Source organism: Drosophila subpulchrella, chromosome 2R (assembly GCF_014743375.2).
Source record: "Drosophila subpulchrella strain 33 F10 #4 breed RU33 chromosome 2R, RU_Dsub_v1.1 Primary Assembly, whole genome shotgun sequence".
Lineage (NCBI taxonomy): Eukaryota > Metazoa > Arthropoda > Insecta > Diptera > Drosophilidae > Drosophila > Drosophila subpulchrella.
This window is the reverse complement of record NC_050611.1, coordinates 9,008,720-9,033,964: the sequence shown is the minus strand read 5'-3', so window position 1 is coordinate 9,033,964 and position 25,245 is coordinate 9,008,720. Positions and strand designations below refer to the sequence as shown.

Genomic DNA, 25,245 nt, shown 5'->3' with positions numbered 1-25,245 from the left:
GCAATCCACCAGATCAAATGATTTTTAATTTACTTGACGAAATATGGGTAATACTTCCTACGCCTAATTATGAGCACCATCATTTTTAAGGCCTGAAAATCAGTTTCGTTTCAGCCTTATTGAAAAAATATATTCTCAGTAATTTAAAAGGCAAAATAGAAATATTCTCAGAACACTTATATGCTATATTGAAAAGAAATAATTGTGTTCAACCTTAAATTTGCAAACGACTTACAGTTCTAAAAATCAATTTAAGTTTTCTATGGAAAATAGTTATGGAGTAGAGCTTAATACAAATTAATGTATAATCCAAACATTGTTTTTTTTGACAATTTTAAATCTGGCTACAAAAAAGCTAAGTGGTACATACATGCTGTTAACTTTGAATACCCCAAAATGCTCACTGTTAACGCCATTTAAGGCCACACTCTGCAGCCCCAGCGACACTCTGGTCACACTGAGTCGAAACTGAAAACGAAACTGGCAGGTTGCGGATCGAGTGTTTATTAATTTTTAAGCAATATTCGCAGACTAACTTTGCTCCGCCGGAATTAGTTAGTCATAAATTAAAAGCCCGCCGGTCCGAACAGCACTTCTCTCAGAATTTGGTATTTCAGCCAACGAACAGAAAAAAAACCAAATGCTGAGAGAAAAGTGAAACGAAAAGCGAATATACACAAAAACGCTGGTGAATTCGAAGGAAAAGTGCTAAATTCACAAATAAAACAGCAAGATTAACGCCAAAGTGTCGGAGGAAAAGCCAACTGCTGTCTGTGCGGCGGCGTCTCGGTGAATTTTCCGTTTTCCGACCCCGCGACGAGGGTGGAAAACGCGTGAAAAACCGAAACGAAAATCCTGCGTATGTGTGCAAATAATGTGAATAAAAATCGCCTGGAAAAATCAAAGAGTTTGCCAAAAAATAAAAAAAATATACAAATTTGGTTGCAACGAGAAAATGGGAGAAAAGGCGAAATGTCCGATGGGCGATTTTTAGTGCGGGAGCAGCTCAAAAATCCAGTTTCGGGCTGCAAGGCGTGTCAGGATTGAAATCGAACCACCACCACCAACAAAAACCAGCAGCAGCGGCAGCAACAACAACAACAAAAACAACCGCTTTGAGCCAATTTCGTTGGCCCTTTTCCTGGTTATTCCTGTTTGACTTCATTTTCACCCAGCTTTCGCCGCAGAATTTCGCATTTCGGAAGACAAAATGTCGACGCGCTCGCAATTAACCAAGGACCTCAACGGTGAGTAATGCTCGCTCTCTCCCCCTTTCTCCACTCTCTCTCGCCTTCGTTCTGCACCCCCCACTTCCCACCCCTCCCCCCTTTTCACCGTTCTTTGTTTTGGAAAACGCATGAACAAAAACAAATGCAGATGCATCCCCTCCAAAACGTTGACGTTTTGTTTTCGCTCTTTACTTTTTCTGTTTGGGCCGCCGGCTTCCGTTTTCTTTAATGCGACACCCCAAACACACAGACACACACTCACACACACACCACCCCCCACACAAACACTGCCACCCACTGCAACCCGCTGGGAAACTCCCTCCCACTCACAGTTGGGAAAGCACTGCCTTTCAAACCCCGGCCTTGAAGGAGTATTTTGGATATGATCCAAACTTCTGAGACCCCAACTTTTTCAAAGTTGCATTTTCGTGAAAATCATAAAACACAAGGTTAAAACTTTATGTTGATACCAAGTATAAGAAAATAGTATATAAACTAAAAGTATAAATCATAAAAAGATAAAAGAACTCGAAATTGTAAGAAAATACTTTCTTAAAAATCGTTCACGCCCACAATTTAATAAGTAAAATATAAAATATTACAATGCTCTTAAAAATACACTACAATAAATGTGGTATTACCGAAGAATAGATTTTTAATACAATTGAACAAAGTAGAAAGTCCAGAATAAATACAATTTTGATTATAAAACTTAATGCCCATAAAATTATATCCTACTAATTAAAAGAAAATGGGGACTTGAGTAATGAAAGTTCGTCTGTAGATTCCGTGATATTTAATTGAGCTGAAAGCAAACGCAAAGTCAGAAAGTGTAAATCCCATCAGACCGCGAGCGATAAGCAAATATAAAAATAAGAAGCAGTACATAATTATATGTAAGTAGATATATACATTCGGTAAACAACAATAAGTCAGCGAGGGTTTCCATATAAATGACATTCAAAGCCCCGATATTGATATCAGTGAATGGGGTACACTGTAAATAAACGAACTCATTGTTCAACTGCAGCCAGAGCGAGCATTATTTTCCCCATAAACAAGCCACATGGTTACCAATTAAAGTTCTGGTTCCTACGGAAATCGGTTAACGCTTGGCCCGTTGTCATCTCCGCCGGGCGTGAATACCGATCTGACAAAAGCCGAATCACTCGGCGGAGCCGTGCAGACCGCGTAATGCCCCATGACAGGTGTCTGGCCCTATAGCAGTCATCTGCGCGGCACATCCACATTGGTTCCGAACTTACTGCTCTACTTACTTTGTTTCGAGCTCAAAGGCAGAACTTTTAGACTAAATTCCCGGAACCGTTTATAACGCAATACGATAATACCAACACTGATAAGCCTCGGATTTCGTTGTTTGAGATTTTATTTGCCATAAACATAAATGATTGAGTTCATTGGCTAATAACATAGCCTTTGTTTAATACATTTATGTGAAACAAATAATGAACTCAACTCATTTCAAAATGTTCGCTTCAGGGGATCACAAGGAATCTGGCTTAAAGCGGTCGTATATAAAACAAAAACAGAAAAACAAAATATTTGGTTCAAAAAAGTTAAAACAACCAGAAGGTTTTAAACTTTTAGGCACTATCATCTAAAAACTTTTACAGTTCTTCTGCCGCGAAAATGATACCTCATGAAAAATGTATTTACAATTGTAGCTAACTTTTGTAATAAAAGGTTTATATTTTATTTTGTGCTTTTGCTTTGATGAAATTTTTTGAAAAAGTTTGTTATTGAGTTGATTCCAGTTTGATTTTTTTAAAAACTGGATCTGATTTTGTTTATTTAGTCATGTTTATTTGCATATAATCCTATCCCGCCTTTGCCGAACCACTGTGCCTGTCCCTGGGAATTCAACCCCAACTCGTCACTAGGCTGAGTAATTTAATTTGAGTGCAGTGACAGCAGCTTTTCCACCAGTTCAGTCCAGTTCCTGCTCCTGCTCCGATTACCAAGCTCCCTACTCCCCACTTCCTGCTCCTAACTCCAGGTATCCCGTTCGGGACTCCTGTTCCCAGGCGTGGGCGTTGACACCTTCGGTGTTTGTTTGCTCACTACCCGATTTGTTTGTGTTACCTGTCTGTATGCTCTACCCGACATAGCCATCCATCTCCGGTTGTTGTTCCGTCCCATTTCCACTCCAGAACGGAGTTTGCTTCCCGTCTGCCAATTAACGTACTCTGATTAAGTGGGCGGGGACTTGCACAATCACCTCGATGCCCATCGTTTATAAAATATTTCAATTTCCACGGCAGCTGCAACTGCAGGGGAATCCGCCGGAATCTGGAGCACTCGCTCCAAATTGAGCATTGACAATTTTATTTATGATCTCTTCGCTGCTAGCCCACCGCTCCGGTTCCACTTGGCTGTCCAAAATAAACTTGAATCCGCTCGGAGGCGGTGGCTGCACCCGAAACTGAATTGGGCATTATATAATGGGCGCAATCGGCTGCCTGATTTATGCAATTCGGTCGGGGTTCTGTTGTTATTATCTCACCGTCGCTGTCTTCGCTTGGCTCGGCTTCATTTCTTGTTTATTTAATTTAATTTTTACTGTTTGGACACCTGTCGCCAGAAATGGTTCTCATAAATCCACCACCAAGTCGCTGGCCCTCTGTCTTCCGGGGAACAGAGACCAAATTGTTTCTGTTACGATACCGCGCTAAGAAAAAATATAAAACCATGAAAGAATGCAGAGTTATAAAAACACCAATGTTATCAAACCAAACAGCAAAATAGCGAATGCTTTAATCTAAAAATTGTTGTATAGATGAAAATATTTTTTATAATACTGATATGGAAATATTTTTGACAAAGAACATGAACCACACCATTTCTATAAATTACTTCTATCAATTTGGTGGGCTTGAATAATTTGTATGCAATATTTGTTCTTGTTTTTATTACTTTTTTATGCCTTATTGCTTCAACTAATTGATTTTTCCTTTCCTGGTGATGAGTGATTGATTCAACTGCCGAACTTCAATAGAATTTTAATTTATTGTCATTCTTCATTTTGTAATAAAAATATATATCAATGGAATGACTCATATCATATCATATCTTTTTACATATTTAAAATATGTTATACCCATAGAACTGCTTTCCCAGGAAACACCCTGTAAAGATATCGGTATTTTAAGTTCTCGCGATTTTTTTCTCAAAATTCTTGTACTCTCTCACCTACTGATACGTCAAAAATTTTCTGATAAGACGATCGTGGTTATCAGTGCTCAGTGCTGAAATCGCCGTGCTCGGTGACTGGCCTGCCTTTTCGTAGTGGCAGCGCACTACCAAGGCTAATTGGCCTGGCTTGCAAATCCGTTAAGAACGCGACGCCTGCGTTCCGACTTATAAACACATATATATGCATATATCATCACATTGTTGCCCGATAAGTGTAATTACGATTGTCAGTATTGCCGTGAACCGTTAGTGCTCAAATGGGCAAAATGTACACGACCGAGATGATGAGTCACATTGACCAGTACCTGCGCCGCATCATCGAGCTGCAGATACGGGACGTGGTCAGGCAGAATCGCGACAAAGGTGAGCAATAGAAGATCACCTCGGATCGGTCAGATAGGTGGGGATGGGTTGAGCAACAACTTCATTTGTTTACCCACCCCGTATGAGTCATGCGTTGGCCCAAGCACATTCTCCGTATCGCTGATCCACTCCCCAACTTTAGAATCGCAATCAGATCTACCAGTTTAGCTATATCTAGCTTTCTTCGCTCTTTTTTGTATCTTCACGATGAGCTTTAAAAACTCCGGTTTTGACAAGCGAATATCTATATCTATTATCATATTGAGTATTTGTATATTATCTTCCTAAAAAATTAAAAATGCTCTACCTTTCCACAAATCGTATTTTAATTATATCATAGGGTTTTTAGGAGAAGGTATTATTCTCGCTTGGGATCTACATTGTATACATGTAGTATATATATTTCTATTATAATCCTCTAAATCGGATGGTCTAACTTGCTGTATTAACAATCTTTATATGTATATCATTAAATATTTCAAAAATATGTAGCAATGTGATGATCTGATCTGTTGTATGTTTATCAATAAATATCTCAGGCATTTCTTATGCAAATATTTAGTGTTATGCAACTGGTATCTGGTATAAAGGTTATATAAATGTATCTCTTTGTTAATTTCCCTCTTTTTATTGCCCTAACCGCTCCGCTAACGACAGATTTGTTTCCCTATAAAAACCCGACAACACTGTTCGCCGGCGATTGATCTTTGGTTTCGATTTTCAGTCAGGTGTGATTGCCCAGACCATTTTGCACTTCATAAAGTCTGTTTGTTGTGCTCCCCCTTGGGCCTACGCCTCTGACCGCACCTTGCTCAACGGAAATTGACTTGTTGAAAGTTTATTGATGGTTTCTCGTCGCTGTTGTTGCTCCGCCTGTTGCGGCCAACTCTCTTTGTTTGTTTACCTATTTGTTTGGCCTGCCTTCAAAGGCTTATCTCGAGCGGTTCGACTGCATTTACTCATCCAGAATACAATTCCCCATGCGCGTACATTGTAAGTTCCCCGAGGCCCCAATCGTTGTTTTGCAATCCCATATAAGTACGCACTATATATGCAATAAGGCAAATAAACAAATGAAATGAGTGTGCGTAGGGAGACTGCCTTGTGATCTGCTGAAACCATAAATGGAGAAAATTTTGATGACTTGGAGTGCTGGTAACCCATTGAACTTATGAGAGAAATCCCAATAAATCAGCAAATTATTTATAAATCCATTTAATAAAACTATTTTCTTTGTTTTTTAATATTTAAATGTTTTCTGAATGAAGTTCAATAATAAAAAGTGTCAGAAAAGATGTTTTAAAAAATCATTATGAAACCAATTTTTAATTAATTTTTTTTTTTCTTAAGTGGAATCTTCAAAATAGCAAAGTTTTTCTTAAACAAAACATATTTTTTTAGTAAAAGGTTTTGTTAAGAATGCTTTTAGGCTACGGAAATGTATTCTTACCATTATTATATACAATATCTACACATACATTTCGTGTAACCCCGAAGCCATCCTTCCATTAACCTGAATTTAAAGTAGGGTTAACCATAACTGTTTTGCCTGTGGCTGCAAAATTGCAAATGCGGATTCAAATCGTTTGACCTTCCCAAAGTGGTCGCAATAAAATTGATTGCCCCGCCGAGATTCGTGTGAGAAAATTCCCATACCCAAAGTGCAAAAATGCAAATCAATTCGAATGTTATATAAAATGGCAATCAACCGAAACAAAGGCTTTCAAACGATTGGCCCAATTTTGCGGGTTTTGCAAAGCCGATGCCTTGGCTGACCTCTGGATGACCCACTTGTAGAGAGCACATCCAGTGGATATCAATGAGCGGGTCGATAATTTATGCCAGCAATTAAGTGCTGGTCATTTGCCATGCAACTAAGTGGCAAACTGTTCGCAATTAGCGTGGATATTTAATCGTCGTCTTTATGTATGCGCATATTTTATGCTCTCCAGCTTCTGTTTTTATTTCCAGTGACCTATAAATGTTCTCGGCCGCCATTTCACTCTCGCTTTTCGAGTTGCTCCAATTTCGTATGATACCTGCGTTCCACATATACATATACTATAAATCCTCGCTGCTCATTAGTGGCGCATACTTTTCACCTGATTTGGGGAAACTAGTTTGACAACAGCTCAAAAAGCCATTAAAAAAATGATAATAATAAAAAAAAATAGAAAGAAAGAATGAACGAAACGAACGCACGCAGAATTTACAAAAGCCGAAACACGCTCATGTGCTCCATTTTCCAATAGAGCCAAATGCGAATATCTCCCCTCTCTTTCGCTAGGTGTTTACCCCTCTCTTTCCTTGGTAGTATACCCCTCTCTCTCTCTCACTCTCTTTGTGCATCTCTGGTCTTTGGTGAAATTGTGTCACCCAAGAAGTGACGTTAATGACGCCGCTCGCATCCCTGACCTGGCTGAAAGGCCCCCATACCCTCCCCTCGTCCATATACCTTTTGGCCAGCTGCTTTTGGCCCACTTCTTTTTCGGGCAAAGCGAGAGAGTTAGAGAGAGACGGGGAGAGAGCTCTCGAGTCGTAGGAGAACCTGAACCTGTCGCTTTCTATTACTACGAACGAAAATTTCGCACAATAAATTGCGTTTTGAGGTCAAGCGAATTAAGCCCGCCACTTGCCTCTTGCCACGCCCACAATTGGTCGTCACAAGTTGTTAAAAACAATTAGATCAACCATTCTGTGACTCACAGGCCATATAAATTGAGACTTATTTGTTTACTTTATCTCCAGACAGGAGCGAATGCATTTTGATTGCAGCATTTTCTTGTTAAGTGACCTGGTTTTCGGTTTTGGTATCTCTTGAAAGCCGCAAAAGTTTGGAATTTGCATTTCTGTTATCGTTGAGTAAATGCAGCTCCCCCTTTATTTTTATGCCTTTTTGTGACTGCCTGCTCCATTGTGCAAATATAATTAACATAACGTAAAGTAATCGCAACTTTTGAGCAAAGAAAAACGAAAATAAAAATCTTCGTTTAACTTTCTTTTGTGCGCCGGCAGAGAAGCCAGCTGAGGCAGAGGCCTTGCCATTGTTGTCTTTGATTTCTTCTTCAAAAAGAAAAAGGCATTAAACCATTTGCCGTTAGCTGGGGGTTATTGTTGTACTCATATTTCGGGTAATTACTTCGGACCCACTTCTAAAAGTTACAGTTCCGTAATGCGAATACCCCTCATTGAAAGTTGTATATAACAAATTGAAATTTGGTATAATATCATGTAATGTAACACTACATTTTTGGTAAAAGATCAAATAAATGTAGATAGAACAGAACACATAACTTATAGAGGATATTTATACCATTCATAAAATGACTTGAAAAAGATTTGGAGTACAAAAAGTTAGGTATATATACTTGAATCAAGTTGAATTGGCGGTATTTAAGTACATTGTAAGTACAAATAAACTATTAGTTCAGTCCTTAGTGTATACTTATCAAAAAGTTGTCGAATAAACTAAATATAATTTTTTCTTCTCACCATTTCGTTCTTATATTGATACCAAAATGTACTTACACGGTTTTTAAGAACGAATGTTCTCAATTCAAGAACGATGTTCTCAATTTAAGAACAATGTTCTCAATTTAAGAACAATGTTCTCAATTTAAGAACAATGTTCTCAATTTAAGAACAATGTTCTTAGATAGTTTTCTCTGTGTACAAATTTATGGGTTCGAATAAGTATTTATACAAGTGAATCTTTAAAAATAGTTTTATAAAAACTGATATTGATCTTAAATAATTGTTTTACAACTTTTAATAAAAAATAAAAGATTTAGAAATTGCTTATATAGATAGACAGAGGTATCGTATACGAGAAATTATATTTTCATTGTTATACTTGTATTTTAGCAGAGATTTGAAGAGAAGTTCCCCCTTTATTTTCCCAGTGTTGGAGCCTTTCCCACTGTCATTAATTTCCCCCCGAGTCCCCTGTCCCCCTGGTCAATTGCTGTCAAACTGCGAAATGGCTCTCTGTCCACTTCGGTGCTCCTATTTATTTGTTTGCCGACCAGTTTTGACAGCCTTTGTATTTGCACAGGCAACGATGACGTCCATTAGAACCTGCAGCGTATGGAAAGTGTACACTTTGCAGCAAACAATGCGAACTACAGATTGAAAACACGAACTACAAACACGGTGTTAAACGAACAGCCGCTGTGTGGACAGATGACACATGCTACAAAACAACACAACGGAATCGCCCGCCCGCACTCGCAGATACAGATACACATTGTATCTGGCAGTGGAGTATTTTGAACTCGTGTGTAATCTCTGGCATTGTGCTGAGCTTTGCAGCTGCGAAATGTAGAAAAAGTGGGGAAAAATGCGCTGAATTGGGTCACACTCGTTGGCTTTTATGCCAGCTTAGATTGTTGTCAATGCCTCCGCCTGCCGCCTGCAGGTTTCTCGGCCGAATGGCAACGTTTTTCGACTAACTTTTCGAGAATCAGTTCTTTGAACCCCAAGGCAATATATACACTGACAATTTTCGGTTGTAAATATGGTGAAAACTAAGATTATATCGTTGCTAACTTGAATGTTTTAAAAATATATATATTAAATCATGTTTTGGATGTTAAATTTTTTTTTTTATTAATGCAGTTAGTGAAAAGTCCATCATATTAAAAACATAGGTTGGTTACTCAACTAATTTTTTTAGATCTTCTAAGTATGTAATTAATAAAAATTCTTAAAGGAAATGAATACGTTATATCAAATGTCCTCTTTCTCAAATAAAAAACTTGAAAATTCAAACAACTTAGGATAGATAACAATTCCCAGTTCTAAAACAAAAAAATATTTTCGCAAAGTGTTCTTCTATATTTTGAGATCTAATCCCAGCTTGGTCACTGAGCGAAATAACCACAAAAGCCAATTAAAGTCAAATTTCCTTCAGTCGGAAATGGAGTCGCGGCAGAAACGGAATGGAACTGACAATGTCCGGCGCAGACAGGTAATCATGGCCAAAGAAGTTGCAACCTGATGCAGCACTCAAATGCCAGACAAAATGTGACCCGGGCCAATGGAAAATACGAAGCTCACAGCCAAGCTCAGGTGTATTGCTACACAGGTAAACATCCACGCCCTCGCCGGGGTTCAAAGTTCTTTTGCCTCGATAGCAGCTCTTCTTCTGCTGACTTGTCAGCAAAACTCATAATTTGTATTTGTGACCTCATAACGCGGGGTATTTCCAAACTATGACGGGCTTGGGCAGAGCAATCTGAAATAAAATGGTACTTTAATTCATTTCAATTTATACCATTACCATTTTAATAATTGTATATTCCTAAAGGAATCAAAATTTATTAGAGGTATCAGTTCTTGGAATATGAATAATATTTCTACAAAGTAAATATTAATAAAGGAAAGTCATTTAAATAACAATGCTACAATAAACAATAAATCCACAACTGTTCTTGGGAAAAACTTCAATGAATTGGTTCTTTATAATAGACTCTGATCCCATTTGTGAATTTGTGTGTGGATTGTGGCCTTATATCTGTAGGAAAACAGGGATTGAGGGATTATGCAAGGGAGTTTGTAATCGGATAACAAAGTAAATACTGTTGACACTTTGAGGGAGAGCATGGAAACTTCGGTAATTTCCGTTCGGGTGAATGTCTTTGTTATAACTATATGTCGGAGCTCTTCCGCACGATATTGACACAGTGGCACCCAAAGTTCGTAGGCTACACAAAAACCCATCTCTGGCGGCGTTTTCTCTGCCCTAAGTTCGTTCACATTTCGACGCGCTTGAGCTTTATAATTAAGAGGGAATCAGTGAGCTGTTGTTAATTATGCTCGCTTGATTTTTATCACACAACTACTGGGGGTGTGCGTGTGTGTATCGTGCGTGCCGAAGCGTCTTAACAATCTATTTTGGCCATAACGCGCAATTGGCACTCGTTATCATAGCCACCCACTCCCCAAAACCCCGCGGTCTGTGGCTGTGACGGGCCATAAAGACAAACTGTCACTTTATTTATTTTGGAACCACTCTGGGTTTTAGCCGCTTGAGTGTGGTCAGGATCGAGAGTGCCCCGCAGCTCTGTTTATGGCCCACTTTATGTAAATCCATTGTCAAGCTAATGGGCGTATTTCCCCGTCTTGAATTTCATTCTCGGAGCTATTCGGTAATTGCTTGAGAAATTCCATGTTCTGATTCATTAGAAGGTTCTGTTAAGGTCCCTAACTTTTTTAAAAAACTTTTCTTTAAATCATGACTTCCACATAATTTTTAAAACACATTTTCAGCACATAACCTTATCTCAATATTATATTTTTGTTCTTTAATAATCGTTTTTTATTGTTTTCGAGAATTTAAAATATTTCTACAAGACCCTCGAATAAGGCACATCATATGGTTAGAATTATTATTATTTTTAACTTCTACAACCGTTTAGCATACCCTCTCTTAGGGCATAAACATGAGCATTTTTCGTGGGGAGTTTGAGGTGATATGCATGCTAACCTTGCTGGCATTCAGAATTTTCGACATTTCAATTCCGTTTCCCCTTTGGCACTTGGCAAGTCCTTTCTCATTCCTTTATGGTCGCATGCCCAGACGGGGGAGTCATAACTCTCGGCTTTATATCGGAGGTGCTTGGGAATCCGACATGCCTCTAGCATGACATAATAATGTCACCCCATGGAGGAGCCTTCACTCGACTAACCTCCTGCACCTCCATTTCCCCCATATAAACACATATCTCCCTCTGAATAATTCGTCATCGCTGTCGTGTGTGTGTGCAAAGAAAAGAGAGTACACTTTGTTGTTGGGGTATATGCTAAGTAGCTGTCGCTATGAATCGGGGAATCGGGGCTTTATGCCGGTGGAAGGTTAAGGGGAGGAGGCATCAAGGGTGTTATCGCCTGGAAATTGCCTCCTCTACGTGTTTCGTTTGAATACGTTTGAATCAATTCGTTTTACTGGCGGGCAGTGATATAATACTCGAGTTTGGCATGCACAACAAAGCCCCAAAGTTGGGTATATAATAATGTCATTCATACATGCATATAGATGATATCTGTATAATGTGTGCAACTGTGCACAGGGAGAAATGTGACTCAAAAAGTTAAGCATATCTATAAAATTTATATTAAGTTGTATAACAAGAAATTTAAACATACATATATGTACTTTAGTACCAAGAACTGATTATGAAATGAGTAAGTTTGATAATTCTTGTTAAAACCTTTGTTTTTGAGTGGTTTGCTTTTATTATCGTAAGACGCAGTTTTCGAGAGCAACTTGTGCCGATCTCGGATGTGACTAATTCAAAACGGCCTCTGCGACTTTTAATTGCATTTCCGTTCTGTCTCCAAGCGATCTTCGTTCTCGTTCCGATTTTAAAGCTCCTCCTCTCGATTATCTCTTTGCAGAAAGCGTCAAATCCATACTGGGTCGCCACACAAAGATACTCGTCAAGTATATGGTCAAATTGGAGACGAAAGGCGATAAGACGGAGAATCGTGTTCTGGTAAGTGAATCCCCCCCTCCCGAAGTTTTCTAATTGGCCTGGCTTACGGCCTGCTGCCAGCTACTTCAGATCTTTTGGAATCCAGATCTGCTGACGGCCAGGAGACGCCGTCTGTCAGCGGCACAGATTCAAATTGCCCCATCTGCGGGTAGTCAGCGGTCCAATTTGTGCTCGGAAATTGCATCCCCCAGCCTAATTGCTTCAAATTCGAAGGAGGCTACCGTTTCGCCTGAAGTGCCATTAAAGTAATGAATATCTGTTTGTGTCAAGTTGGACATTTGAGGTTTTTTAATAAAAAATTTAGCTTTATAAAAATCAGATTTAAATCAACTCGTATAAAATATGACTAATATGAAAAATATTTAATTTTTTTCGCTTCTCAGAACTAGCAGAACGGTTTTCAAACGGAAACTATTGTTGAGCCTATCATTTTCTCTAATCATTTCAGGCTAGAAATCTACGTATTGGTACAATAAAATGACATTGGAAATTATTTTATATTTTTCCTTATCAAAGTTTTCTTGCTAAAAATGAGTAGGAAAAGATTATCAGAAAAACATGTATTGACCTTAAGAATTTTTTTTAAGTAGGAACTAATAGTTGAAATGCCATAAAAATTGTTTTATTATACTTGATTTAACTTTTAATCTTTGTCCGATCTAAAAAAATAAAAACTGAATAAAAAACCGAAAAAGTAATGAAAAATCATTCACATAGTTTATACATTTTCTGTGAACAGTATACTTTCGAAACGGACTGTATATCCAAATCCCCTGGTATTACACTGTCTAACTGCACTATTAGGCTGCCAACTTAGCTAATCCCCTTGAACATTCCGATGGGGGCAACCGATTTGCACCTGCCCGTAGGCCTTCGACTGGCCCAGAACCGTAATTGATATTTTATAGCATACTTAGCGGCGGCGGGGCACGACTTTTCTCCCACCTGATGTGTGCATTCCCCGAAGGACGGTCTATGCTAATTTCATACCTGGCCACTTGTACGGCCGCTTGGAGAGCGCACACAGCTGGAAAATTGATTTGTGCAAGCGGCTTACAAGGTGGCAGAGACAAAGTGTCCAATTACCAGAGTCGATGGGGCCAACTCTTCCCGCTTTCCTCCAACTCCAGCTGGTTTTTCCCTCTGCATTTGAGAAGTTAAGCGAATTACTCGACGCACTTTGATTTGCCATTAAACATAGCGAACTTTTCTCCATCAATTCACGCTAGACAAAGGCCGGCCAAATTGAGTTTGGAGTCTCCGGTTCTCGTGATAATGGAGTTACACTCCACTGACTGCCTGAAGAATGGTCTCCATCGGGCCCCAACCCCTTGAATTTTAAGCCAAGCATGTTGGCACGCATGTCTGGCCTGTGTTTTCTTTGCCAATTACAACACTTTTCACTCATGTTTTGCACCTCCCATCTTCTTTTTTTTTCAGGTTTTTACTCCCGTGAGGGTCTATCTGCTCAGTGCCAAAGTGCCCACCAAGGTGAGTTTGTTGAAAGTAATTAGCATAACTAATTACATATTTATTTTCACCAGATCGAATGCCATTTCCACTACCTGGACATTGTGGGGGTCGAGAGCAAGAAGTCCACCCACTTCTCCATTATTACCAACGATCGGCCATACTCGTTCGTCACCACCGGCGATGCGGGCAATTTCAGCTCGGTAAGGCAAAACCACTTACTTGCTATTATTTGTAATGTTCTATATGTAATTATCTCCATTTCGGTTGTGTTCATTCTGCAGAACGCTGATGTCATTCTGACCGATCTGGCCTCGGCCATCAAGCAGATATTCCCAACAGTTCCTCTAAAATACATTATCCGAAAGGTAAATATTGGTAGTAAACTAGTAAAGTAAAATAAATAATTTGGTAGCTTATAAATAAGTTGGATTGTTATTGGTAAGTAAGTAAGTAAGACTACCATTTGTATAATACATTTTAAAATTAAATATAAGTTATATTTTTTGAGTTCCATTTATAAGTTAAGATTATTATTTGTATTACTAACTTTTTAATCAAATTAAAGTGTATTCTGGAATTTCATATACATATAAGCTTAGTTATTATTTGTATGATAAATTTATAAATTAAATGTAAGTATGATTTATAAAAATTTAAATAATACATTAAAACAGGAGTAGACCGAAATCTTGTAAAATTAGTACTACTAAATTGAAAACGAGTAGGGTTGCCACATACATGTAAACAAAAGCCCTTAAGCTAATTTAGAACTATTACCATAGAGATTATTATTATTAAAGAAAAGTTTACATGACTAGATACATAAAATGTATACTTTTAAAGGGTTAAATGAAATCATAAGCCATTATTTGAACCCACTGGGTATCGTTAAGTGGTGCAGTATCGACCGCTTCTTGCCCACTGACTCACGTCTGGCTTTAATTAATGTTTAATTAAATATTTAGTGAGCAATTGTGTGTATCTGTTGTGGGTACATGCGAGCATGGGGACATGTGGCATACATATATAGGTATACATATGTCGCATCTCATCTCACCCACTGTGTCAGCATGCCACCCCCGCCCCCCCGTCCAATTAGGCCGTAAGTGCATAAACGTCGTCATCTGGGCAAGTTGGGGTTAATAATTCAATGCATTTGTAATGCTCCTGGCCGCCAGTTTGTCGTAAATTATGCTGGGCATGTTTATGCAAATCGCCCATCGAGATCCGCCCACGAGGCACCCACGACTCTACGTCGTTCCCTAGTTGTCCCAACCCATTGTTGTTGCTTTCGCGACTCTTATCTAGCAATTCGACTGGGAAGTGGCAGCCACAATTGAAGCTACATGGCTTGGATAATTGCCGCAGGGCACGCGACCTGGGCGTCATCAGGTTGACGCCTTGAAATGTAGCCATCAAAATTCACATTCAGCAACAGTGTTAAATGCTAGATTAAGTTTAAGCTTAAGATGGTAAGGGAGAAGGCAAGAGTTTTTGAGGAGAAGTTTAGCCGGCAGATCCGAAAACTTTGCATTGTTCTGCCTCAAGTTGGTCAACTTCAGCAACACAACAATGGCCGGACCCTTGAGACCTTTGAGCGTACTCCTAGAACTTTTTAAACGATTTTTCGGCATCAGGTCAATGAACTGGCTTTTCCTTTTCCTTCCCTCTTTCAGGTTGATATACAGCCGCCGGAGCGGGAAACCATCTTCTCTGAGGAATTCCGGCCCTCCGATCCGAGAAATGTGGGTCCTTGTGGGGGATTCAGTGCTCAGTACGCCTGCATGTGCGACTTCCATGGGGTTCCGTATCGCGAGGAGGTGGCCTGGGATGTGGACACCATCTACCTGTCTCACGACACGCGAGTTCTCAACCTGCGCGACTTTGACCACCTGGAACCAAAGTGGGTTTTGTCACAAAAAAGTGCTTATAAATAATTTCCAACTAATTTCCTTGATTATCAATTTCAGAGACTTGATGGCCATCGTTTCGGCGCTGGAGTACAACACGTTTTTTCGTGGCCTGAAGGCGGCCCATATGCGATTGTCGCACGAGACCCTGGAACGCATCCTGCATGTCCTTAAGCGTTCGATGTGGCTGGAGGAGCTGCATCTGGAGGCATTGGGCTTAAGGTGGGCATTGGAATATGTTCTTTAGGCCATTTTAATTAATAAAACTTACTTCTTATCCCATTTTGCAGATGGGATTTCCTGAACAAGTTATCTTTATCTGTGATAACGAATAGCAATCCCGCCATTCGCACCATCGATCTGAGCCACAATATAATTGAGGATAAAGGTGCGTAGACCCAAGTCCCTGGATGCCAATCAACCGCCCAGTCCCTGCTGACAACGCTGCCCCAAAACCGCCATCGAGCTGTAATCGAGACCCGCCTCGTGTAATCCAATTAATCCAATTCTTGTCTACCTCTCTGCTATCGTTTCTCTTCCCCAACCGTTTCAATGTGTTTGTCGTTTGTCGGTTTTGCCATTTTGATTTGCGATTTGTGTAGGAGCAAGTTCATTGTGCGCCCTATTTGGAAAGATTGTACAAGGTTTGCAGCCACCAATAGACACCATAGCACCACAGCCATCTAAACAAAAACCTAGACATTGCATTGTTATTGTTGTTGTTGTGTTACTGCTATATTGCTGTATTACCTGTTCTTGTTATTTTCCCTAAGTTTGCAATTAATTTGTGCCGACTTGTGTGGCCATTGTTGAGCCATTATATTAATTATGATCTAAAGGATCTTCAGTCTTTTGTCCTAGACGATTGCCACACAGGTCTCTAAAGTACACTATTCGATAAGGTTTTCCCATACTTTTTCTTCATTCTGGTCTTCAAGCATTATGCTCTATGTAATCCAAATTAAACTATTACAAAAACAAATCTATTTTCGAATTGGCTGCAAAGATCATGCTTTTCATTCATCCTACAGTCGTTGTGTTTGGGTTGCTCAAGAGTTTACTGGTTAACTAATAAGGTATCGTTTGTTTTGTGGACCAGGTGCCATTCATCTATCCGGACCCATAGCCAAGGTGTCCAAGGGCCTGTGCAAACTGGCCCTGTCCCACTGCGGACTCACTTCGAAGGGAGTCAACCAGATGTCGCACTCGCTGACGCTCAATCAAAGTATTTCCAACTCGCTCACGTATCTAGACCTAAGTGGTAATAGTCTTAAAGATGATATAACCGTAAGTTACCCTTAATATAACTAGATTTTCTATGATGTGACTAAACAAATCTATTTCTTTCGTAGAATCTGCACAATTTTCTGGCTCAACCCAACGTGCTGGAGCACTTGGATCTGGCCTCGACTGACATCACGCTGGAAAATGTATGATTACCTCCAGATTTATATAGGATCAATAACTCATTGTAGATGTATGTGTATTATTATTATTATTATTATTAGTTATTTGGAGCTCTGTTGCGCGGCTGTGCCACGCATTTGGCCCACCTGAACGTCTCGCACAACTCGTTCAGCACCAAGAAGGGCAAGGAGATCCCGCCCTCGTTCAAGCAATTCTTCACCAGCACCTTCAGCTTGAAGCACCTCAACATAGCCGGCTGTAAGCTACCCATGGAGGCCCTGAAGAACCTGCTGCTCGGCCTGGCCTGCAACGAGTCCACAGCTGGGCTTTACCTGGATCTCAGCAGCAACACGCTGGGCGCCCAAGGTGCCCATGTGCTGGAGTCCTGCATCCACGGAGTGCGAGTGCTGCAGAGTCTGGACATCAGCGATAACAGTATGTGGATCTAAAGTCTCAATTATTAATTAATTGGCTACAAAAATAATGAATTAAACCTTTCTCAGATCTGGATGCTGAGCTGGCGCCCGTGCTGACGGCCATTTCGAAGAACCCCTCGATTCGGACGCTACATCTGACCCGCAGTCTCACGGGCATGAAGCCTAAGCACATCCCGCCCGTCATGGACGCCCTGGTTAACCTCATCCAGAAGGATGACTTCCCGCTGGCCGAGCTGGTGCTGTCGGAGAACAAACTGAAGCATGATCTGCACGACTTCATCAACGCGTTGGGCAGCAACCAAAGTCTCCAGAAGCTGGACATCAGTGGCAACTTCATGGGTGACGTGGGCGCCCGCCTCCTGGCCAAAGCTTTGCAGATCAACAACCGGCTGCGGACCATTTACATGGACAAGAACGGAGTGACGCTGCAGGGCTATGCGGACATAGTATATGCGCTGGAGCACAACCACAGCATGCGCACCATACCCTTTCCTGTCTTCGATATCGCACCGCATTTGAAGAGTCATCCGGACAAGACGGATGCGGTGATGCGGAAGATGCAGGAGCTTCTGCAGCGAAACTGCAACGGTTTGAAGAGGGGAGCGGGACAGGGATTCCGGCTGCAGCACGGCTTCATGCTCTCCTCCACGCATCAGCTGGTCGATAAATTGGTGGCCGAGACCCAGGACACCATTTCGTTGGCCAAGGGAGGAAGTGATTCCGCTTCGGCGGTACAGCGATTGATCACCGATGCCGAGAACTGCAAGCAGCTGATGCCCAAGCTGCAGGAAGCCGTTCGCAACGAAAGCCATCCCATCGAGATGAAGCTAACCCGAGTGGCCAGCGAACTGAGCTACACGATCAAGAGCTATCTGGAGGAGACGCTGGAGACTATGATGCGGACTGGGATCGAGCAGTGTCCCAAAACGCTGGGCAACCAGATCGTAGTGCAGGACCTTCGAAAAGGTCTAGCCGAACGTCTGGTGGTTCCCGAAGAATTTCTGCAGATCTGTTTACTCAACAACGCCGGCAGCGAGATCATGAACAAAGTTGGGTAAGTTTTGGCCAAGTTAATGGTTCGATTTAAGAGAGAAGATTAAAGAGCAACATGAAAATATTTTAGAGAAAGGTAAACGTTTATTTAAATGAGCCTATAGCTGTACCAAAGCTTAAACACAAAAGGTAAAAAAAGTGAGAGGTGAGATAGGAGAGAAAGCCATTTTAAGACCCATTCCATGAGAATGTTGACGCAACGATTAGAAAAATGCAAAAATATATTCATATACTAAGCCTAACGCATATAAAGAAATTTAAGATTGTTAATATTTATTGTTATTAACTGAATAAAGATAATGAAGGACTAGAAGTACTTAAGATATAGTAAAGGGAAATAATTTTGTGTTATCGGGTGAATAGATTAATTTTAGAGCTAAACAAATATTATGAGTAAGATTCCCAGTAATTCTCAACACATTTCCATGTTAATTTTGGCAATTCGCAATCGAGTTCGCACTTCGCCATGAATGAGAAAGACCGGAAAAGAGTACCGAAAAACAAATACTTGATCTCTGGGTTTTTTTTTGCACTCTCCACTTCAAAAGCGGGCCTTATACATACGCTCTCTTTTCGCTCCCACGAACGCTAGAAAAGGTCTGTTTATTTAGGTATTCCCGTATACATATGGGCGAGAGAGCCAGCGCTTAGATAAGATTAAAAACAACAGACCGAAAACCAGAAACAGCTGAATGCATTTCCACTGTGGCCGTGATTTCGGAGCCTAACACTTCTGTTACGGGTTACGCCAAAAATAGGTTTATCTGTGCTTATTGGCTGGGGCCAGCTCACATCCCTTCAGTTCGCAACCAGCTGTTGGGGAAAAGCCTCTCGTGAAAATGGGTCTAATGAGCACTTTGTGCTGCTGCTTCGGCGGGCAGAACTCAAAGGTTTCTGGAACAAGTCCAGCCTATAGAGAGTGTCCCGATGAAGAACCATTAGAGGAGGTGGTCATAGAACCGGAAGTAGAGGATCTTTCTAATAAAAAGTAGATTTCTTAGGATTTTTCTTAAATAATTACTAATTATGTTGTGTATTTTTCTTCCATTTAGTGAGATTGAACAATCCCTGGCCGCCGCCATCTCAGATCGGGCCACAGACGAGGTGCTAGAGGCCCTGACTCGCTATCGCCGTGGCATGGGCATCGCGGAGTCGCCATCGGTGCTGCTGGACGAGCCGCAGACGCCGGACATCGTGCGCAGTCGCTCCAGTCATGTAAGTGCTCCATTCGATTGGGGTTTTCGATCGAACCTATCGAGTGGGTGGCTCTTATCAGTCCCGGGCTAATGACAATATGTGATGTCATGGCCCTAAGCCCCCCAAAATGGCTTCACTTTGGCGTCGACCCACAAAAGTGAGGCAGTTGTTATTTTGATCGGCGGTGCTGCTGCTTGGGCTCTGCTTATCAGCGCCTTCGATTACAAATATTTCACCCACTTTGAGGAGTTGCCGAATCGAACAACTATTTAGAGTGGACCTTAACCAAATCCTTCTTCTGTTTCAGGATGCGGATGGTTTGATCATTCGGCCGGGTGGACGAGGCTCGATATTGCCCAAACTGGGCTTGGAATCGCCCACTGTAAGTGTTGAAAATCTCTCGCTACCCAAGTGGATGCAATAGACTCCTCCGAAATCAGCCAAATAAAACGATTTAGTCCATAATCACAACATATATTAAAGAGTATATGCGAACAGTAGAGTGCCAAGTGTCGAAAATATACATCATTCATATACATACAACCCACAATTATTGAAACACACCTACATATATGCTTAGTACATTCATGTGTAAGACTCAACACTTATTCCATATACCCAACTAGCTGGATGTAGTTGACACATGCAAAATAAAAGAACCCCCATATGCATCACATTATACTTCCCAAGCATACATACATCGAATCTCATTAATAAATTACTTAAATGTGTACACCAAATGCTCATGCTCATTATTTTTCTCGTGTCTTCCTGCCCTGATCTGATCATCATCATCATCACCATCAACCAAAACCGAAAACGAACCAATATCAATTGTACAAAATCGCAAATACTCGTACTCGTACTCGTTCTCTAAACATACTATAATTAAACCTTGTCTCCAACTCATTTACATAATTGCATTTCAAAATCCAAACAAACACAAAAAGAAATTGGAATATCTCAACCTTGTAAGTAGTTTTTGTCTTGTTCTTAATTCTATCTATCAGTCTATGACTTCTTTTTTGAAGCAGTGGTTTTAAAATTGGAAAGAAATTCGGAACTTCTTACTGGTTTCCTGGCTAGTTTTGATCACTGTTTTAGGAAAGACTATTGAGGATCCTATCTATACTTACTTATCCCTTTGTAGACTGCTCGTTTCTATAGACTATCTATCTCTGTGACAGTTTTGATTTGTAGTTCTTGTAGTATCCCCAAAAAAGAAAACCAAAAACAATCTTCATTATTTCACACACTCGATGAAGCCTCATAAGCATCACATAATGTATCAATTTTCGAGCCCATCCTAATTCTCTTCTAAACCATCCCAACAGGCCACTCCGCATCTGCCCACCAAGCGACGCAGTCAGGTGAAGAAGGTGCGTCCCCAGTCCGTGGTGGAGAATCTCAGCCTGGGCCACTTCCCTGACCTTCTGGAGTCGCCCTCCTCGCACCGCTCCAGTTCCCAGTTGTCTGCCCGTGCAGCTTCCGGTGCCGTCGCCTTGGCGGGGGCGACCAACATGACTGACAGTATCGCGGTCATGGACGATGGGGGTGTGGATGAGTGCTGCGACTCGATCACTGAGCTGCCCAGCGCCTCATTCCAACTGCAGCACCTGGTCAAAGGACGGCCGAAGCGGGCCAAGACGCGTGCACCCACCCGTCCCTTGGTCAGTGCAGAGTGTGCCGGGGGCAGCAGGGAGATCGGCGAGGGTCTGGAGCATTTCTTCCGGCCCGGATCGGTGACTCCCACCACTCTGACTCCCTTGGTCTCGCCCACGTCTGAGGAATGCAGCTCTTTGTCGTTCGTGGACAGTCCCACGATGAGCCGCGATGGCAATGGGCACATGACCTCTGAGGAGACCACGCCCATTCTAGAGGAGCGCCGACCAATCAAATTGGAGCGCCAGTCGCCATTGCTCAAGAGTAAGTGGATTTGATTTTTGTTAAACATTCCGTTCAGTTTAAAAATGCTCTGCTTTATCTATCCCAGGTGCCTCATGGGCCACCCGTTCACGGTCTACGGACAATCTGGAGAAGTATTCACCGCTGGTGGGACGCAAATCGCCCCTGGTCAAGATGCGAACAGAAGGCGGTCCAGGCTCAGGATCTGTCGGCGGCCCTGAAGAGACAGCGTTGCCCAGCTCTAATCTTCTGAAGGCCACCGCGCGGGAGGACAAAACCCGATCGCCAAGCAGCGATTCGATCAAGAGCCATGCCACCGGCGAGGGTAGCGTAATTGTGAAGACGGGTAATGGCATTCTGCGAACGCCCATCGTGCTGCAGAAACCTCGACCATGGTCGGTGGTGGGCAGCGAGCCGAAGACAAGCGGGGAGCTGATCACAGGCAATGGTAATGCCGACTCCAGCAAGACCACGCCGGAAAGACTGGAAGAAGGTGGGTGGTGTAAGAAAATTATATGGAATGATGATCAAGAAATATACCTATACCTTTCTGTTTAGATGACGTTGAGGTAGTGACCTTTGGAACGAACTGCGGTGGCTCCATTGTTGGCATCACGCCGGGAATAGCCTTATCATCCGTTGGCGGTGGCAGCATTGTGGGCATTACTCCAGGTAAGTCGAATAAAAAAGTGATAATGGATCTCACTAACTCTTATTTATTTATTTGTAGGAGCTGCCCTAGAAAAGAAGTCTGTGCGAGAACTTGCAGCGGGTCTCAATAGAATGGGTAAGTAGGATACTGTGCCTGCGCACGGTAAGCTGCTTGAAAATGCCTGCTCTGCACTTAGATCCCCCGATAGAAGTAGCTATGCAACCTTATTTGATTCTCTTTGTTTTGTATCTTATTTATTTTCATATTTTGATTGATTTGTTGTACTCGTTACTTGTAAAGAAATCCCCTTCAAGCCGCCAGTTATGCCTAGAACCCTGCTGAGCGCAGCAAGTGCCCGCACGAGCACCTCCTCCACGGGCTCCACCTCCAATGGTGGGTCAGTAGTCACATCCAGCACATCGACGACAGTATTAAACCAGAGCCAGACGCGATCGAGGATCGTGAGCTCCACGAGTAGCACTGGCAGCACTGAGACCATCACAGAGCACAGCAGCAGCAGCACAAGCACCTCATCCAGCAGCCACGAGAACCAGCATGCCAAGGCCTGTGCGAGTCTGATCAGCAACGAGATCCTGAGCATGCGCAACGGGCAGTTGGCGGCCAAGTCTGGAAGTTGCGCGGAGAGCAGCGGCGTGAAGCGGATCGCCGGCAAGGAGATCTCAACGCTATTCGAGGTTTGATCTCCGAGGCTGGAGCTGCATTGGGATAGCTTGCATTGATCACCGCTCAAAATTTAATGGCCTCGTTGCTTCGTTGATTTCGGTGCTCATCTCCTGTGCGTCCATCATCCGCATTTGTTACTTAGTGTGTAGTCGTTAAGTTGTGTCCACTAGCCAGTAAGCCGCATGTTGCCTGTACTCCATCTAGTTTGTGTATGCCTGTTGAGATCCTAAATAAGCGAACCGACTAATAACAGAAACACTTTCCCGCTTTCCCACAGGAGACATTAGTTGAAGAACTGCAGCAGAGCATGGCGAACAGACGCATGTTTAGAGACTCGCCCTACACCAAGGAGGATGTCGTTGATTTATAAGTGTTCTAGTTATATGCTCAACATTCCCTCAACATTCGACCCCTAGTCCTCCACCCAACCTGCCACAAGTTCGCGTGATCGATCGTAGGGGTGATGATAAGTTTAAGTGATGATGATGATGAGATGGGGACAGATGGATAGATGGAAACGAGGTTGCAACTTATTCGTACTGAACCATTAATTTATGTGCAATGGCGCGTGTGTTGTTTTTATTTGGCAATTTAGAATGAACGTGATTTATTTATTGATATATACCCTGATACTTTTATCCAAATTAACCTTTGCATATTTTTAAAGATGTTTTGTGTACTATATTTTATATTTTTATGTATTTTAAATGAGTTAAGTGCCAATTATATACAGAATTAACCTAAATCTATTTTTAGCACGTGCTATACAACAATTTCAATGAAACTAACGAAGATAACGCAATGAATATGATACACTATACATATTATGTAATTCGATTGCGTGTATAAGAACTATTTTAATGGCCTAAACCTAAACAAATCTAAATGAAATATAATATTTTTTATAACTGCTTCCAAATACAAATTGTATCGTTTATTATTCTCCCATTTTTATTTTCCCTACCTGTACACTTATACTTATAGTATTCAAGCGACAATCCGTTTTCAACTTTTAAAGCGCATTGTGCCGCCAGAAACGAATGCATTTATTTAAAAACAAAACGAAGACCGACGATCTTATTAATTATTTTCTAAAAAGTTAACAATTTACGCTAAGAAACTAGGCGAAAACGAAACCGATAAAGAATTACTAAAAGCATTTAAACGACCGAAAGCCGTGAACTACAGAAAACTAATTACTCTAATCGCGAATCGATCAATTTCAATTTTGAAGATCTAATAGTTTGCACCAACGACACAGGAAATTTTAAGAGAAGCGTTTAAACATGTCCACCACCGACCACACACTTCGAGTTTTGAGTGTTACCCAATTCCAATTCAACTTTAGAAACCGAAAACGAATTACGAAAATCTTAACGTGTTCATTAAAGTTAAGCAATTAAAAACTTCATTGTAATCTATTGAAATTCAAATTAAACGGAAAACGATAATGAAGGTCAGCGAGTCTTATTTTTAAAGTTCAACAGGTTGGGCGCTGTTCATAGGCAGCACTGCCACCCGCAAAGTACCATTTCCACAATGTATGTTTTGTAATCGATAACTGTTGCATGCCATTCATGGGACGGTGGAGAGAGGAAATAATATAATTAGGGTATTCCTTAACTGTTGAATTGCTAAATGGGCCAACCAACTTTAAATTTACTATCAACATCTGTTAATAATATAAAATTAATTGGTAACGACATTCTCTTAAAATTTCATCACTTTCCGCCAAGGATATTAACAGAAATGTTTTCGACTAATTCAAAGGAAATAAACTAACAGCTGGCCATCATTCAAACCCTTACAAAATTATTATTTTGGCTTAAGCCAAACCATATTGTAAGGATTACGTCGTGGACAGGGCGTCTACAAAAAAGGTGATGTATGCCTATGTAAACATTTTTTAATAATTTAAATGTCATAAAGATTCTTAAAAAATAGCATAACAGTAGGTTAAAAGTATCTTAGGAATGTCACCAACTTCAAAAATATTAGCCATGACATGAACCAAAGCTATGTTAAAATTCAATTACAACGTAAAGCCTAGTACTCACATCAACGAAAACCGCGAGCTAACCATAGGAGTGAGCGAGAGGCAAACAGGCAGCTAAAGCTTTTCGCCGGGTCTGTTTTTCAGCGCGGTACTCAGATGAGCTAAGGAAATACCAGAAAAAATACCAGATTTCGGGAGTGAATTTTCGATGAACGCCGTTAGCCGCGGCC

The 25,245-nt window shown here is 41.2% G+C and overlaps 1 protein-coding gene across 9 annotated transcripts; it reads left to right on the top strand.

Moving 5' to 3' along the window:
- Positions 1 to 462: 462 nt before the first annotated feature.
- On the top strand, positions 463 to 23,944 carry LOC119550541 (F-actin-uncapping protein LRRC16A). 9 transcript variants are annotated; one of them, XR_005219484.1, is made up of 22 exons: positions 463 to 1,247; positions 12,204 to 12,301; positions 13,742 to 13,792; positions 13,846 to 13,974; positions 14,056 to 14,139; positions 15,451 to 15,677; positions 15,745 to 15,906; positions 15,975 to 16,072; positions 16,287 to 16,328; positions 16,784 to 16,971; positions 17,037 to 17,114; positions 17,193 to 17,526; positions 17,595 to 18,582; positions 19,634 to 19,796; positions 20,086 to 20,160; positions 20,729 to 20,749; positions 21,113 to 21,704; positions 21,772 to 22,176; positions 22,242 to 22,355; positions 22,414 to 22,470; positions 22,636 to 23,131; positions 23,297 to 23,944. XR_005219484.1 is itself a non-coding variant. In XM_037859264.1 (22 exons), the coding sequence occupies exons 1-22, from the start codon at positions 1,211 to 1,213 to the stop codon at positions 23,387 to 23,389; spliced, it is 4,431 nt and encodes a 1,476-aa protein (XP_037715192.1). In that variant the 5' UTR covers positions 463 to 1,210; the 3' UTR covers positions 23,390 to 23,944. The 9 variants fall into 9 exon arrangements, 7 of the variants coding, with proteins under 7 accessions (XP_037715192.1, XP_037715194.1, XP_037715193.1 ...); XR_005219483.1 differs by having other exon boundaries at positions 22,636 to 23,228; XM_037859264.1 differs by having other exon boundaries at positions 22,636 to 23,030.
- The last annotated feature ends 1,301 nt before the right edge of the window (positions 23,945 to 25,245 follow it).